This window comes from Acomys minous (genome assembly GCF_964271855.1).
Source record: "Acomys minous genome assembly, chromosome: 13".
In the NCBI taxonomy this organism is placed as follows: domain Eukaryota; kingdom Metazoa; phylum Chordata; class Mammalia; order Rodentia; family Muridae; genus Acomys; species Acomys minous.
Window position 1 is genome coordinate 59615621 of NC_140495.1, and position 18641 is coordinate 59634261.

An 18641-nucleotide genomic window follows, 5' to 3' on the forward strand; every position below is an offset into this window, starting at 1 on the left:
CAGGCCAACCCTTAACAGTACTGGACATGACCGCAGAGAGGCAAAGGAGCGGGGAGCTCCGAGCTTCCTGGTTCCGGTCAACCCCATGTTTTCACAGTTCACAGAGCTCTAACAACCCCCCAGAGGGAAGGCGGGACAACAGCATCACCCACTCGTGACTCTGCACATGTGATCTGTTTCAGCAGACCCAAGCAGCTCTACTCACTTTGTCGAAGCAACCACCCGCTCTTCACAAACGCCATCGCTTCAGCTGCAAGAGACAGAGCACACAGGTTCAGAATCAGGAGTCAGGGTGAGAACAGTTCATCTTTCCCCTCCCCTCCAGTGTGAGCTGAGGAGCCACTCGGAGACACCGGGCCTCACAGTAACCGACATTTATCAAATGCCTCTTCCACGGCCTACACCACCCACCCGTCCTCCCACCTCCAGAGTCCCAGTAGGCACGGGGACAGCCCCAGGAATGCTGACACACTCAGTGTCCTAGAGACCAGGATCCTAGCTGCCACAGCCTGGCCCCCGACACGTTCCACAGACTAACGGCTCTGGTCAGGCCTCCCTGGTGTCAGCTGACAGTGTGGCTAGATCAAGGCAGAAAATTTTGGGTCTTAAAAAAAAAAATCACTGATATATTTAATTCCATAAAAATAAAGAACGTGAGGATGAGAGAGACAGCTCAGCGCTTCCTGCTCTTGCAGAGGACCCGTTTCCTTCCCGGCACCTATATGGTAGCTCACAACCACCCGTAACCCCACTTTCAGGGGCTCTCAACCCCCTTTCCTCATCTCCAGAGGCACTGCATGCACATGGTACACTTAAAATACGCACAGGAAGAGGGTCACACGTAGGCAGAGGGTCTCTCTAGGTTGCATACACCTTTAACTCCAGCACTCGGGAAAGCAGAGGCAGGTAGATCTCTGTGAGTTCGAGACCAGCCTGGTCTACAACAAGAGTCCAGGACAGCCAAGGCTACACAGAGAGACCCTGTCTCAAAAAACCAAAAAGAGAAAACAAAATACACACAGGAAAAATACCCATACACATAAAATGAAAAATTAAAAAAAAAAAAATTTAAACTGCCTTGGGCCAGTGAGGTCACTGGATGGTAAAGGAGGCTGCCATTAAGCCATTCGACGTGGGTTTAATTCCTAGGTCCCAGAAAACGGAGGAAAACTGTGATTCCCACAAGTTATTCTCTGACCTCCATATGTGCACTGTAGCACAAGTGTGTCCCTTCACAGTAACAATAAACAGAATTCTAAAAACAAGGGACTTCTGTGTGGGGGCGGTAGGGGATGGTGGTGGTGTCAAAAGACTAAAGACAACTTAGGAAAATCATTGCAAACAGAAGGCAGCCGTGTCTTCATTCCTTCACTTACTAAAGCTCAGACACCAAAAGGGAAAAGCAATTTTGATTTTTCTCTCATACACATACATGGACACACCCAAAGCAATAAAACAAACAAATGTGGGTAAACTCGTAAGAGGCCCAGCTTGGGTCAACAAGATGGCTCAGTAGGTCAAGGGGCCTGCCACAAAGCCCAAAGTCATGAGTTCAATCCCCGAGACGCACGTGGTGGGAAGAGAGAGCCACCTTCCTTAGCTTGTCCTCTGACCTTGCCGTGCACACCATGTCATGTGTGTGCACATACCCAACAAAGAAATAAATAGGTGTCCATTAAAATTTAAATTAGACATAAAATTTAAAGAAGATCTCTATTTTCTTTCAACCCTAAGGACAAAATTCCAATGCGAAGTTGACAGTTTTACCTGTCAAAATAGCCAGACTCCACTGCCAACACAGAAGGGAGCATTGAGGTTGTAGAAGGCCAGGTAGGGCAAGGATATTCCACAGACACCCACTCCCTCCCTTTGGCGAACAGACTGTGAAACAAGACACCGTGGGGAATTAGGATCTTCCCAGAAATCTCACTCTGGAAGGGAAAGGCTGAAGCCTGGTGTAGCCAGAAGAGGAAAGAGAATCCCCACCATGTGACAACCTGTCAGGAGAGACCCGGGCAGCGCCCGCAGAACCACTCCTTGACCAAGGCTGGAAAGACTGGCCCTGTACTTAAACCTACACTTTCCTGTCAGGACCCAAGCATGCAATCACAAACTGCATCCAGAAAACCAACCTCTATCTTTTTTTTCCCCAGAGATCAGGAACAGAGAAATAGCCGCTGCTGCTGGCAGCCATCTTGTGGTCTGTGTGTGTGTGTGTGTGTGTGTGTGTGTGTGTGTGTGTGTGCGCGCGCGCGTGCGCGAATGCATGCATGCATGCATGCATGCAGCCCAAAGGCAGTTGACCCTGAAGACAGCTGCGCTCACTGAGCTAACCCTAAAACCCATCTGTGATGGCTAATCCACATGGTCAATCAGCTTGATGTGATCTAGGATGCCCTGGCTGAAAAGCGTCTGGGCATATCTGAATTTGCAGATTAGGTAACTGAAGCCAGGGGACACATCCTACATGTGGGCAGCACTGTGCTCCATGCTAGGGTCCCAGAAGGAATGAAGAAAGTGAGCCAGGAGCCGTATTTACCTATCTGCTTCCTGACTACAGATGCCATGTGACCACTGCCTCGAATTCTTGCTGCTCAGCCTCCCCATCATGAAGGACTGAATCCCTCAGGCTGGGAGCCAAAGTAAGGCCTTCCTCCCTTAGGTTGCCTCTTGGCAGGTATCTGGTCCATAGAAACAAGAAAAGTAACTAATACTTCGTCCTAATCCAGGGCTTTATACTAAGTAAAAGCAGAGGTTTGTATTTCAGACTGGATTGAATTAGGTTCCCAGCAACTATAAACATTATCTCGATAGAGTTCCCAATAGTTACTGAGAGACACTAAAGACAAAGATCAATGTGTTTGTTTCATTTACCTTCTAGGTGTGCGTTCACAGGAAAGAACCACTCCCTGAGTGGAATCCAGACTCAAAACAGAGAGAGACAGAAACTTACACATCTAAAGACATATGAACAGCTGGGCATAGTTGCGCACGCCTGTAATGCCAGCACTCAGGGAGGCAGAGGCAGGCGGATCTCTGTGAGTTTGAGGCCAGCCTGGTCTACAAAGCAAGTCTAGGACAGCCAAGGCTACACAGAGAAATCTTGTCTCAAAAAAGATGATAGATAGATAGATTGATAGATAGATAGATAGATAGATAGATAGAAAGAAAAAATACATAAAATAAAGACATACAAATAATACATGCAATGCTTCAAAGTGTCCCAGAAAAGGAAACTGGGATCCCTCGCTGTAGAGAGGGCTAAGCAAGGCTTGTCCTGTAAGCACGAAGACCAGACTTTGGGTTCCGAGCCTCCACATAAACACCATGGAAGCCCACTGTAATCCCAGCATGGGATCTCCAGAGTAAGCTGGCTTGCTCTGGTCACACTGGCATGCTCTGGTTCATGTAAGAGACCCTGCCTCAGTGTACATGATGGAGAGACTTCAAGAGGATACCTGCATCACACACATGCATCTGCAGGAACGTGTGTCCACGCATGTGCAACATACACATTGCACACACAGTCAAGCAAAACGCAAAAAAAAAAAAAAAAAAAAAAACGAATTAGCTGTAGAACGTTCCTGAACAATAACCCTCCTGTGACTCACCTGGCTTCTGATTGGGGAACATCCTGTCAACCTTCCATTGAATGCAGAAAATTCTCACGTATCCCCCAGTGCCCACATGTATCTTTAATCCCACTGTCCTTTAAAAGGATCCCAGGCTTCCTGTGGATGAGCTGGCTGTAGTTGAGGGCAGGACATTTCAGAATACACCTAAGAGGCCTTACTGTTAAAACACAAAGATGGGGCCGGCCAGATGGCTTCATGGTTAAGGACACTGGCTTCCATGCCTGAGGACCTGAGTTCGATGCCCAGCACCTATATGATGGAAGGGAAGACTCCTCCACTCTCACAGGCTGTCCTCCGGCCTCTACACGCGTGCTATGGCAATACCGGCGAACGCACATCCACGCACTAGAATGGGGCTGGGGAGACGGCTTATTTGGGTTACAAATCCAGGGTCACGGTCCATGGAGAGAAGCCAGGGCAGAAACCTGGAGGCAGGGACTGAAGCAGAAGCTAGATGAGCCGCTGCTTCCTTCCTGGCTTGCTCCTCACACTCCTCACCCAGGAGCCCACACCGTGCACGGGGGCCCTCCCATATAAATCATTAACCAAGAGAATACCTCACAGATTTGCCTATAGGCCTCTCTGATGAAGGCAGTTCATTAAATGGGATTCTCTCCCTCTTATAGGTCTAGGCTTGTGTCAAGCTAACCAAAACCAAGCAGCACAATGTGTCACGGGGGTGGAGGTGCGGGGCAGGAGGGGGAGGGGTGGATGTATTTCACTGTGAGCTTGATTCCACAAAAACGGAAAGAATAGGAAATGGAACAAAAAGAAAGAAAAGAAAGAAAGAAAGGCAGTGTTGCTCAACATCTTTAATCTCAGAACTCTGGAAGGCAGAGGCAGACCTGGCAGGATCTCTGTGAGGCCAGCCTGGTCTACAGACCGAGCTCCAGGCCAGCCAGGGCTACACAAAGAAACCCTGTCTTGGAAAAACCATGAAACGGACAAACAAACAAACAAAAACCTCCAGTACTGTATTTGATTCTGTATCATACCATCCTTTCATTAAATAATTAAATAGCTGATAGGGATGTATGTTGAATTCACTATTTAAGCTGTTAGGATTTGCGTGTTAAGACAAAAAGGTAATGACTTAGCTGTTAAAGGCTAGGCTCACAGCTAAAAAAGACCAGACTTGTCCCAGAGTCAAGGGCCCCGGTGTACTGGAACCAGTATCATAAAAAAGCTAGGAACAGGTTCAAAGGCAAGCTGAACTTGGGCTGTTAAGCAAACAGCCCTGGGAAAATGACCCTAGGGCTCACAAGCTAAGGAATGCACTGAAGCTTGTCAGGCAGGCTACTTATCACACACTGTCTGCAAAAAGGTCAGAAGAAGCCATGTCAAGGCGAACACCCCATGACACCTTATGGCTGTTCACCCAGGTCAGGTAGGACAGTCAGCCACTGCAGCTGGGGCGTGATGCTAAGTGACGCAGTGTAGAGTAAGGAAGAGTATGGTCTCCTGGGCAGTGTTCCTGGTGCCATTACTGTTCATAGGCTTCTACCATCAGCAGCCCTGGCCTCTAGCTGCCAAGCCAAAAGCACCACGTGTCACCACCCTCCACCCCAGAGAAAGCAAGTGAAGAGTACAGCGGACAGTCTTAGTAAAAAGCTACTGACTGCTGGGCTGCTCCACTACAACCTGAGCCCCACTCCTGACCACAAGGCTTCGGAAACAATGGGCTCTGGAGAAATGGGATTCTCCCAGGAGTCTCATTGCTAGAAGGAAAAGGCTGAAGCCTGCTTCCAACACAGGGGAGGCAAATCTGCAGGAAAGAGGATCCACTCAGTTCTGACTTGTCCGACCACCCGCAAGAGAGAGTGGTGCTCAGCCAATGACGCACACCTTGACCAGAACTGCTGAGCTGCGCATGCTTCCTAACCTTCTATTTAAATCTGAACCTCGAGGCTGGAGAAATGGCTCCTCAGTTAAGAGCAGACCCGAGGCTCAACTCCCAGCACCCACATGGGTGCTCAAAACACATTCCATCACAGGGCATCCCACACCCTCTTCTGGTCTCTGAAGGCACTGTATGCATGTAGTGTACGGACATTCACGCACACAAAACACCCCTACATGTAAAATAAAGGTAAATAAATAGAAAAAGAAATAAATCTAAACCTCTCACCAGGTCCTCACAGGCAGGCATGGGGGAAATTGGGTTAGGTGGCCTTTTCACCATCATCTGTCTATCTAACTGGTAAACTGAGGACCAGCGACTGAGTCTACCTTGTTAGTGCTGCCAAGGCCCAGGCTCCTGCCATGGAAACACCAGCATCATCGCTGTCAAAGAGATAACACTCGTTGTATCCCCCAAACAAAACCAGAATGTTCAAAAATAAGAACATTCAGAGCTCTGGGCTAAAATAACCACAACCAGAAACGCAATAGGGCTGAAATACAGCTGGGTGGCAGAACTCTTGCCTGGGACAAGTGCAGACTGGGTTTCATTCTCCACAACCAGAAAAAAAAAAAAAAAAAGGAGAGGGAGGGAGGGAGGGAGGCAAGAGCTAGGTTTTGCACTGACACATCAAAATTGCCTTCGAATGCAGTCTTAGCTATTAGCGCCTTAGATTTCGAGTATTATGACCAAAACACCTTGGGGAGGAAAGGGTTACTTCCGCTCACAGTGCCACACCACAGTCAGTCAACAAAGGAAGGAAGAAGCTTCTTCCGGGACCATGCCACGTGACTGCCACGTGACCTGCCCCTTGGCTCCTACTGCGACTGCAGCTGCAGCTTTACTAATACTTTTCCTGACTTCTCACGGTGAACACAGGAGCTGAAGGCGGAACCGAGCAGAGACACTGCGGAGCACCTGCTGAACCATCTCGCTCCTGGTGGCTCGCTCAGCCTGCTCTCCTACACGACCCAAGCCCACTTGCCCACGGGTGGCACTGCCCACATCAGCCATTGATCAGCGAATGCCCTTCAGATTACGTACAGAAAATCTGATGGAGGCATTTGCTCAGTTGAGGTTCCTCTTCCCAGATAACTCTAACTTGTGTCAAATTGACAAAAACAAAAAAACCAACCAGAACAACTGCCCCCTTGTCACCTTGACACACAAATATAACACTCTTACACGATAAACTTCCCTTTCTTGCTTGTCCTCAAGGTCCATACTAATATCAACAGCACAATCTAAAAACATCTCAGCTTTAAAAAGCCCGCGATAGTCCCCAAAAATTCCAACACTTGAAAGTCCAGTTTCTTGAAATATTCAGTTTCTCTAAAAACTAAGGTTGCTAATGTTTCAAAGTCTCTTAACTATGGGCTCCAGGTGAGTCTCAGCTGGTGTTTGGATTCTGCAATAAGACACAGAGTGACATATATAATATATGATAGTGACACGCATGGGTAAACTATGGGGCGTGTGGAACTCAGCATGCCAAGCCAAAATAAATAAATAAGTGAGTAAGTAAATACATTTCTGCTCTTCCAAGGTTGTTCATCTATCAGGGATGGGGGTAGGGGAACGCTGTACTCTTCCTAACCCACGGTGCGTGTACTAGCTATTTTTATAACTGCTGTGACAAACTAACAGGCAAAAAGCAATTTAATGAAGAAAGGGTTTATTTCAGTTATAGGTTGAAGAAGAGACAGAGTCCACCGTGACAAGGAAGTCCCAGCATGCCATAGGGACAAGAAGAACCTTGCATCCATAGTCAGGACGCAGGCAGGTAAACATTCATGCCCAGCTTGGTTTTTCCTTCTTATTCACTGCAGAACCCCGCCCATTGGGCGGGGCCATCCAAGAACCCGCCCATTGGGCAGTGGCATCCACATTTAGAGCGCAGATTTTCCGCCAAAATGAAGCCAATCTAGAGTCTCCCTCACAGGCACACTCAGAGGTCTGTCTCCTAGGTGATTCTTGTCAAGGTGACAGTCCACAGTAACGGTCACAGTATCTATGCTTAACATTGTCTCTCATGGTACTTGAACTTGCTGTAGAAATAGCTACCTTGGGTTGACTTTTCCTGTCAGGTACCAATTCAAACACTTGTATATTATTTCAGCCGATTTTCCAAAATCTTGTCAAGTAGATGGTATATTTTCATTTTGTAGATAAAAAAAAAAAAGCTTGGAAAGTCAAGTAAGTTGCCCAAGATGAATAATTTAACGCAGGGCTTGAACACAAGTCTTTTAGGTCCAAAGTCTATACTTAGAAACATTGGTCTTTATGAATTTAAAAATATATGACCATCGTCATGCCTCCTGATTTTCAGTTGCTATAATACAGTCACCAAAATTCTTCCTTTCAATTTGAAAGCAAAGAGGATTATTCGAAAATAAAGTAGACAGATTTTTATCTAGATTTGCTTTTTTGTTTTGGTGTATGTCTTGTTTTTGTTTTGTTTTGCTTTTTCAATTTGACACGAGCTACAGTTACCTAGGAAGAAGAACCTCTATTGAGAAAAAGCCTCCATCAAATCGCCTGTAGGCAAGTAGGCAAGTCTGTCAGGAGTTGTTTTTGTTTTGTTTTTTTTAATAACTGATGTGGGAGCCGGGCGTACTAACATACGCCTGTGACCCCAGCACTTGGGAGGCAAAAGCAGGCAAACCTCTGTGAGTTTGAGCCAGCCTGGTCTACAATGCAAGTCCAGGACAGCTAAGACATAGAGAAACCGTATCTCAAAAAACAAATAGCCAGGTGGTAGTGTCACATGGTTTTAATCCCAGCACTCGGGGAGGCAGAGGCAGGCAAACCTCTGTGAGTTCAAGGCCAGCCTGATATACAAAGTGAGTCTAGGACAGCCAAGGCTACACAGAGAAACCCTGTCTCAAAAAGCCAAACCAAACAAACAAACAAATTAATGTAGAAGGGTTCAGACCAATGTGAGTGTAGCTGCCCCTGAGCAGGTGGTCCTGGGTTGTTGAAGAAATATCAGTCTAATTACATCTTTCCTCCCTCAGTTTGTCCTATGCAGGTTCGGGTAGTTGCTGACACTAATCAATTCTTTAATCTGTCTGGCATCCACTAATGCAGAAGAAAGGCTGGCAAAAACAAGGAAGTCACATATGGCTACAAACCAAAAGCACAGTCAAGCTCTCAGGCGTCAAGGAGAACCTACCCCTCCACCCCAGCTCTAGCTAGTGCTACAGGAGCAAGTATCTGTGCAGCCACTCTGATAGGAGACCGTGAGACAGACTCTGCCAAAGAAGCTGCTGCTTTTATAGGCTGTGCTAAATTCAAGAAAACCTGTTCAGCTTTCACAGAAGGCTAAGGCAGTTTATCAAACTGTCTCTCTCGTATAAGAACCAAAAACACCCACAGGTTCCTTCAGCTCTGACCCAGTCTTCTTGCCTCCAGCCCCATAGCCCTGCAGCCCCATAGGCCTCAGGGAAACTGCTGGCTTTTCTTTATCCATCTCATCATCGTAAGTGCTTACTGTGGCAAACAGCCTTATTCGAGGAAGTTCCTTGCAGGTCTGAAACCCTACTGAGCATTAGGGAAATGCATGGCAGCAGAACGCCACGGACCATATGATACAGTGCTCATAGTAAGACGTAGTACAGATGATAGGGAGAGAAAAGAGTCAGGAAGGGCAGACAAGCCTTACGCCATATATACTCTACATTCTAAGGACACAGGACGCATTTGCAATTTATATTGTAGAAAGGAACTGTACTGACACCCTATTCATGGTATGTAGCTCTGAGTTAACCCCTGGCCCTAGTGGGACAGGGAGGAACTCAAAGAGTTCGGCATTCATAAGAGTGTCCAAACCATAGCCAGGTGTGGTGGCACACGCCTTTAATCCCAGCATCGGGAGGCAGAGGCAAGCGGATCTCTACGAGTTCGAGGCCAGCCTGGTCTACAAAGCAAGTCCAGGACAGCCAAGGCTACACAGAGAGACCCTGTCTCGTGGTGGGGAAAAAGTGTCCAGACCGAGCTAAACAGAGAGGCCGCAATGGCGAAATGTGGACTATAAGGAGAGGTGCACAGGCTCCATAAGCCTCAGGGACAAGGCTGACCTCCTGACCTGACCCAGAGGGGCAAGACTGAGTCGGGATGGTGAGCTGCCTCTGTTTGCCCTTTCCTGTAACGCCTCTGGCTACAGCTGACTTACAAGAGAGTGTTCAACGGTGTGAGCATGCCTCCCTCCCAGCTCACTGGTTCTCTGCACAAACTACAACTTAAAGGTTCAGTTTCCAGCTAGAGAGATAGGAGATAAAAAGGGGTTGGGGCAGACAGACAGACAGACAGACCTGGTGTGTGTGATAGAGAAATTGATTTCATAAATACAGACTTTATTATCAGGAAATTTACTTACAAAAGTGTGCTAACACCCTTAATTTACTGAACACCTACTGTGTGTCTGACAGGATAACACCTTAACAGAATTTTGGTTCCTGCCCTGGGGAAGATGGATGGGGAATCTCTCATTTACAGAATAAACACCAGACACCAGATAAACCCAGGCAAGCACCTGCCTGGCTAGAGGGTCACTTCTCAAGCCAGCTGCCCTAACCGAACCCAGCTGACCATCCAGAGTCAAAACTCTTGGGGGCCAAGGAAACACCTTAAAAAGGAACCTGCAGCAGCCACAGGCCCAGCCACATGACCTTCCTCACTCCGGAAGGCAAGCCCACAGCACAGGCCGGGCAGACACAGCCATGTTTGGTCAATGATTGTTCAACAGTCATTGCCCTAAGTAAGTAGCAATAAATCCCAGTTGCCACCCTACCACTTCCTGTAAAGTGGAACAAGTCACATCACTTCCTGCACAGGTTACCACAGGAGAGCCACCTTCCTACCCTAGTCAACTGAAAAACACACACACACACACACACACACACACACAACTTCTTTGGAGGAATTAACCAGCGTATTCTGAATTAGTCTCTAGAATCTGTGACTTTCCACCTTTCTAAAACCCTGGGAATTACACGACACCTTTATTAAGTCTCTTTGTAAACCACTCTGCACCCAAGAGCTAGACACAAAAAACAAATTTACACTTACCCCAAATAAAAGCCCCTGACCTCCCAAGGTCTCACTCTAGCTGGATAACAATAAAACTTAACTAAAAAGAGTTGCGGTTTGTACAATCCAACACCTTAAACTAAAGGCATTTTAAGAATAGACCATGATAATGCCGGGGAAACAGGTAGACCCACCAGAGCAGAGCAACAGGCCCCCCCGGGCGATGGGGTGTGGGGTGTCTGTCCTTTGCCTGGACACAGGAGCTATCAGAAGGGGCCAGAGAAGTCTCCTCCTAGCACCCCCCACCCCCGCCCGCCTTGGGTGGGGAAGGGGGAGGGAGGGTCAGGCCTAAGCCGCTCTATGGAATATTCCATTAGCATAGGGGACACTAGGGAAGGGATGCGCAGGGCTGGGGAGAATACAATCAAGATGCGGGCCCTTGGGGAACCCGGAAAGGACCCTGGAGAAAGAGAGGGGCCTGAGACTGGACCAGACCCTAGGACAGGAGAGGATAAGACTGTGGTGGTGAACACTGGAGAACCCCGCAGAGACCCAGGGAAAGCTGGCTTAGAGGGTCGCTTCTCAAGCCAGCTGCCCTAACCAAATCCAGCTGACCAGCCCGAGTCAAAACTCTCGGGCTGGGAAAGAGGGGCGCTGGGCTAGACAGGAGACTAAGGAAGACCATGAAGGGCTGGGGAGGGTGGGTCAGGATGGGGAAAAGACAGAGTCTTGGAAGAGGAGCACAACCAGAATGTGGGACACTGGGGACAGGGGAGGAGACAGGAGCTGGAGGGGAGTACAACCGGGATGGGGACGCTGGGAAAGAAGGAGGAGGAGGCAGGAGCTGGGGGTGTATAGCCAGAACGGGGAACACTGGGGGAGTGAGGAGGAAGAGACTGCAACCAGGATAGGGACACTGGGGATGGCGGAGGCGGAGGAAGGAGCTGCGGAGGGGGAGGGGGGGGATACAACCAAGATTGAATACACTGAGAAAGTGGGAAGGGAGGTGGAGGCTGGGGTAATACAACAAGGATGGGGATACTGGGGGAGAGGCAGGAGCTGGGGTGAGGTTCGGGGGGAGGGGAGAAACGATTAGGACCGGCGACGTTCGGGAGCGGGAGGGGCGTGGGTCAGAATGGAGACACTCGGGAAAGGGTAGAGGGCAAGAGCAAGAGGAGGAACATTGGGGAAGGGGGAAGGAACAGGGACTGAGGAGGTTCACCAAGGAAGACAGAGACAAGGGGCTGAGGAAGTGGGCGCGGCAAGCAAGGTAGGAGTTCCCGGGAGCCAGGCTTAACGAGGGGTGTTGGCGAAGCGGGTTACCCCGGAGGAGCGTGAGCAGGGCAGGACGGGGTACTCCAGCTGAGGAGGTCCCGGGAAGGGCTCGCATGGGGCGCAGTGGGGGCACCGCGGGCACAGTCACCTGCGAATGTTCAGGCCGCCAGAGAGGGATCAGGCTGAGAGCGCAAGGTCGCCGCCGGCTTCCTCCTCTTTGCTGGACGCGCAAGTCCGGGTCCTGCGTCAGCCCTCGCGCGCATGCGCGGGAGGCAGGTTCGGTGTAGTGCAGGACCGGAGCCCGGGGCCTGAGAATTTGTTCTAACAGGGTCTTAGTTACCTACCTGCTCAAAGGCAGTTCTAACTCTCCTGATCTTGGCCTCTGAACATAGAGCTTCGTAGAGAAGTACATGACTGTGGGACTGGGGCAAGCCAACGCCAAACTCAGCCTGGAACATCCCAGAGCCAGAAACTTGGGTGCTCAAACACAGGAAAATGAGGATGTCAAAACAGAAACAGAAAGCAAACAACAAACCTGGAAGTCTTAGCAATAAGTCACATAGAATTGTTATAGCTTAGAATATAAAATATAACGATTAAAAAAATAAATAAAAGAGGAAAGAGCTGCGGGTGTTAGTAAAGGACACAGAGCTGGGGAGGCTGAGACAGGATAGCAAGCTTGAGGCCAACCTGAGCTACATAGCCACAGCCTCAAAAACCCAAATACACAGATGGTATGGTGGTACACAACTGTAATCTCAGCACTTGGGAAATGAGTTAGAAAGATAAAAAAGCCCAAGGTCATTTTTGGTTACATAGTCTGGGAATTCTTGAGATCCTGTTTCAAAAATAAAATAAAATAAAATAATAGCTATTTGAATGTCAGCACCTTGTGTATCTCATATTGTCCCTAGGTTCTTAGTGCCTCAAACAATAACTTAGACAAGGCACAGAATAGAGTAGTCAAAGTGTACAATATTTGAAAAGAAAATTCGTGGCATAGATTCCCTAGAATGGGGCTGGGCCTGAGTAAGCATAAGACTCAAGACCCCCATGCCCTTTTGGAGTGTTCTTTTTATTAGCTTAGGTAGAGCAGATTCCCTGGGTAGAAATTAGGTCGACCCTTTGCCCTGATGGACAGATGGGCTGTTCAATAGCTTTGGACCATCTTTGAGTTGGTGGGTCATACATCCTATGACTTTATACATAAGCCCCCTTGTGTTTATACATGAGACAACAAACAATTTTCCTGGAATAGTTCACTTCAAGAAAAAACTTGCCTTTACAGCACTTACACCCAATGCTGGTTTAAGATGGACTTGTGTATACGCCCTTCTACCAGAAAATGCCTGTCTCCGAATCCCCTACAGGAGAGGAGATGCTAAGTGTTGACACATGGGGAAGGAGACCAAGAGGAGCTGCCTGCAGGTCAGCAAGCAGCCCTACCCTCGCCTATATCAGTGGAACTACAGCTGCTATACTGATTAGTTTTGTCAACTGGACACAAACTAGGGTCTGGGGAGAGTGAACATCAAAGGAGAAAAACAAATCAGATTTTTCTATTAAACCTCTATACAACAAATGAATTGACTAGGAAAACATTAAAACTCTTAAAAAGTGAGCAATGAATTCATAAGTAAGTCATTAACAGAAGAGAAAGTGTACTTGCAGCCAACATGCTACAAATATAATATAATCTAAAAAATACAATTAAAATGAGTGAAATATACATTTTCAGTTATAAAAATGTCAACAATTATTAGTGAAAACTCAGTGTGTAAGAAGTAAGATAAACTGCTGAACAGAGGCTCAGCTCTGCTGGGGAGAATTTTGATGGTATTAAAAGCTTTAAACTAGTTCATCTCAACCTGGCTGAGTGGCTTTGGCTGAATTCCTACCTTAGAAGGTGGAGGCAGGAATATCAGGAGTTCAAAGCCAGCCTCAGCTAAAAAAAACATGAGACTTAAACAAAGAAACGAACCCACAAATCCAGCTCTTTAAACCACTTCTCTGGGCTGAAGAAGACAGCTCAGAGATTAAGAGTGCGTACTCATCTTCCAAAGGAGCTGAATTCAGTTCCCTGTGCCCAGCTCACAACCTCCAATTACTCTAGCTACAGCAGATTTGGCATCCTCTTCTGGACTCTGAGGTTATCCCCTCTAATGTAAACATGAACTCCCCAACCCCCGCCCCACAGAATACACTTGTACAAATAATTAAAATCTCAAATAACCAGGGATTTTATTTTGTGATAACTATCCACGATACATGAAGACTCCAGTCAGAAACTGTTTACAAGGATGCATATCATGTATGTAATAAAGGGAAATCAAAACAGTCATAGATACAAATTCAACTTGCCTAATTAGCAAAGCTGTTAAAGTCCATAGCAAGCATGACAAATAGGTGAAGCTGTCAGGCTCACACTTATTGAGGAGAGTGTAGCTATCCCCAAAGTACAAACACTTTGAAGCACTTTAGCACTTTATTACAAGGACTTGGGGTGGGGGCACTATATACTATAGCACACCCGTGGAGGTCAGAGGACCAAGTTCAGGGGTCAGTTCTCATCTTCTACTGTAGGTTCCAGGGATTGAACTAAAGTCATTAGGCTTGTACAGTGAGTCCTGTTACCAGCTGGGTCATCTTGTCAGCCCTAGACTATAATTTTTTTTTTAATAATGGCTGTATTTGGGAAATGGCTTCCTAAATTCCTGGAAATTCATCCTCAAGCTCCTACACCCACAGGCTCATTTGCCAGCCTCCTAGTGATGGGTGCATTAGTGCCTTGTTTCGGGCTGCAATCAGCAAGTTGTTGTGGACATTTCCATATAAATGTCTCTGTATAAATGGAACCATGAATACGTGGTTCTCGTTCTCTGCAGCACAATTTGTGGGGTGATTGTATAGATAGATATATGTGTAGTTTTAAGAGACAGCCAGACTGGTTTTTTTCTGAAGGGATTATGGCACTTTTTGTACTTTCAGGGAAAAAATAATATTTTTATTTTGCATCTAATTTTAGATACATTGACAAGATCCAAACCTGTAAAGAAAACCTTCATGAATATTATCTTTCTCCTGATTCCTCCCACTCCATCCCCACCTCACCACTGGCAAGCAATTGATGCTGTTTGGTTTTGGGTGCTTTTTCAATTTCACAACGTTTGCAATTGTATGCATTTCTCTTTTTAACCAATATCCTTTAGCATAGTCCTGTCTCTTACTTTTCTCCTGTGAATGGTGTGTTTGGAGATGCTTCCTTGTTGTTTTCTTTTTCTTTCTTTCTTGTTTTAGTTAGAATTCTTACAATATGGATGAACCGGACTGTATCAAACCATTTCCCTAGTAATGGGCACTGGGGTTGCTTGTGCCAGCAGGATGAGATTGACAGGCTAGTGAAAGAATTCACCAAGACAGAAGGTGTCAAAGGTGGGGAGAATGTAAGATACACAACACTGCTACAGCAGGCAAAACGAAACAAACTGTCTGCCTATAGGCACTCTATAGGGCTACATTTAAGGAGAGGCAGGGTTTGTGCAGACGGGCATGTAGTATTTCTACAATGGTGATGCTCTGGTTGTTAGGTAGCTCTCATCAGGTGGAACATCCGATGGGGATCTATCCCAGTGCGGTGGCGTAAATGTCCCTCAGGCTTAGGTATTTGAACACTTGATCCCTTGGTGACACTGTTTGAGAAAGCTATGGAACATTTAGGAGGTTCAGCTTGGCTGGAGGGACTACGCCCCTGGGGACTGGCCTGGAGTGTTTATAGCCTAACCCTGGGCCAGTTCACGCACCCTCTCTGTTTTGTGTTTGCAGTTAGAGATGGGATCTCTCAGCTCCCTGCTACAGCCCTTCCCCGCTTGCCCCCACCCCCAGGAGGGGCTGTGCCACACCCCATCCCCGCTGCTCACATAGTAGACTCGAGCCTTCTAGAACCATAAGCCAAAATAAATTCTTCCACCGGTTGCTTATGGTGGTGGTATTTTATTACAGGAACAAAAAGTATGAGAGATACATTTAGTTTCCTTACCTGTCTCGGTGAGAGAATACCCTGACATAGCCAGGTGCGGGGTTGCATGCCTTTAGCACCTGGGAAGCAGAGACAGGCATATCTCTGTTAATCTGAGGCCAGCCCGATGTACACAGGGAATTCCAGGCGACAGGGCTACATAGTAAAACCCTGCCTCAAAACAGCAACAAAACAAACACATTCTAACACAAGCAACTTAAGGGAGAAGGGGTTAACATGACTCACAGTACCCAGGCATTAGCCCATCATGACAGGGGACTCACAGCCCAAGAACTTTAAGGGTTGGTCACATTGCACCCACAGTTAAGAATCAAAAATGGAAGAATATATGCTGATATTCAGCTTCCTTTCTTCATTTCATACAAGGAACCCATCAAGTAACACAAGCAAGCTATCTCCTACATAGCCAAACAAAGTGGCCGTTTCCATGGTGACCCTAGACTCTGTCGGTTGACAGTTCACACTAAACATCACAGGCTCATGTCTAGGTGACTAGAGGGCACCTTGTCATTTGGTGAAGGAATAAAATTTTCAGTGTGAGTTATTTTTAGAACTGACTTTGTTAAAGACATCATGAGTTACCAGGGTAACATGGATGATGGTCTGAGCCTGTTGGCTAAAGTGTAGATTCCTCTACAGTAGCATCATGATGCCTGGAGGCAGGTTAGAACTTGTTAAGGAGAACTCTTTCGGACCATACTTAGAGCAAACAGCAGCCTTGCTCAGATCGTATCTTGTCCCTGGGCAGTAACAGCTCCATCCTTAGGCTAGAAGAGCTCACCACAGCCGTCTGACCCACATCCAAGAATAGCCTTCAGTGCTTCCTGTATTTTACTGTCCAAAAAGAGCATGTGCTTGCTTCATTTTATAGGTGTGTGACGGCCGTTCTTGGCTGACAATTTGCCTGCATCTGGGACCAACTGAAATCCAAAAATAGAGGGCACACCTGTGAGGAGTTTTTGCTTAATCTGGAGTAGGAAGAGCGATTGGCCCTTAATATGGATCATAGGGCAGGAAAACACACCTGTAATCTCGGCCACGCCCTCTGCTGAAAGCCTGTGTAAGGACAAGGAAGAAGGAAGCTTTGCCTGCTTGTCCTGGCCTAGCAAGTCCATTCCCTCACAGGCAGTAGAGCCTACTTCTTCGGGATTCTGGTGTATACTGAAGACCAACTGAACCACCCAGCCTCTCAGACTAGTGGATGCTTGGACTTTCCATTCACAGCCAGACATTGTTGGATTAGTTGGACCACAGCCCGTGAGTCATTCTAATAAGTCTCTTTCCTATATACAGATAGGCTCGTTCTATAAATTCTGTCACCCTAGAGAACCCTGACTAGCACAAAGTATCTATATGGAGAAGCTTTCAGGAGTCGGGTTGTTGGGCTAAAAGCTTTGTGTGCATTGACCGTGATGTACTACATCTCAGATGATTCCCTCACCGATCCAGCAACTGGGTGTCCAATCCCTGTGGCCTCACCAATACAGGTTATTGCCTTTAAAAAATGCTTCCCAGTCACTGTTTGCTTGAAGTTTTGTTTTGCTTTGTTTTTGTTATTGTCTTTGTTGCTTTTCTTGTTGAAACAGAATCTTGCTGGCCTAGAACTCAGAACTCACCATGTAGGCCAGACTGCTTTAGGCTTTAAGCAGTCCTTGTATCTTTGCCTCCAAAGTCCTGTATCTCAAAGTTTTAAATTGAAGTTTTCTTTGTAGAGATAAACTTGGCTTTTTTTTTTCATATTATTAAGACCTATTTTTATGTCCTTGGCTGTGAACACTACTCATTTCTCTACTGATTAGTAGAACTGGCTCCTCCTCCTCCCTCCTCCTCCTCTTCTTCTTCTTTTCTTTTTATAAGATTTTGCCTTGGTTGACAAGGTTGCCTTGGTTGATTTTCTTAGTGTATGAGTGCTGTACCTGCATGTATCCTTGCATACCAGAAGAAGACATCAGATCCCATTATAGATGGTTATGATCCACCATGTGGTTGCTGGGAAGTGAACTCAGAACCTCTGGAAGAGCAGACAGTGATCTTAACCACTGAGCCATCTCTCCAGCCCCCTGTTTTGTTTTGTTTTTCAAGACAGGGTTTCTCTGTATAGCCCTGGCTGTCCAGGACTCATTTTGTAGATCATGCTGGCCTCGAATAGAGATCCACCTGCCTCTGCCTCCCTGAGTGCTGGGATTACAGGCATGCAACACCACTGGTTCTTTTTGTCCTAGAAAAGTGAGGAGGCCTGGTTATTTAAGTCTAGCTGCCTCCATGCCAGGCTTTAGTTTCTGGTTAGCTTGGAGCAGGCCTGAGCCTTCACTCTTCAGAAATGAGCTCAGTGGTTCCTGGGAATACCACAGATAACAGGCAGCCAACCAGGGGCAGCCTGGCTGGAGGAAGATAAGGTTTCTCAAGGTTAGTTTACTGGTCTAGAAATCTCTTGTCTTATGATTAACTTATGATCACTGACTACGGTTGTCTACACCTTTCCAGTCTGTCTGTGCTTTGAGATCGCCAGTCATTTTGTCTAAATGCTGATCCCTGCATGCTGGACTTCTGTAGAAATAAAGGCCCCTTGCTTTTGCATGTGGCTTTGGACTCCTGGTGGTCTTGGGGATCTGTCAATCTGGGCATAACAAAAGGTCTCAGAATACTAAAGCATTTAACCTTTTGTGGTATATGCTTCATTCTTAATCAAGTGCTTCTTGATTTTGCCTAAGATGATTTCTCCAACCAACATTTTAAAAATGTAATGGAGTCTGTTCTTTTTCAC

The 18641-nt window shown here is 46.9% G+C and overlaps 1 protein-coding gene across 1 annotated transcript in view; it reads right to left on the bottom strand.

Moving 5' to 3' along the window:
* The window catches only part of PLEKHB2 (pleckstrin homology domain containing B2), a 28239-nt gene extending 16091 nt beyond the window's left edge, over positions 1-12148 (bottom strand). Inside the window, exons 1-2 of the mRNA XM_084753036.1 lie at positions 11990-12148; positions 206-250 (exon numbers count right to left, since the gene is read on the bottom strand). Coding sequence (XP_084609162.1) covers positions 206-242 — 37 coding nt within the window. The 5' untranslated portion in view covers positions 243-250; positions 11990-12148. The remainder of the gene's footprint in view (positions 1-205; positions 251-11989) is intronic.
* Positions 12149-18641: the final 6493 nt, after the last annotated feature.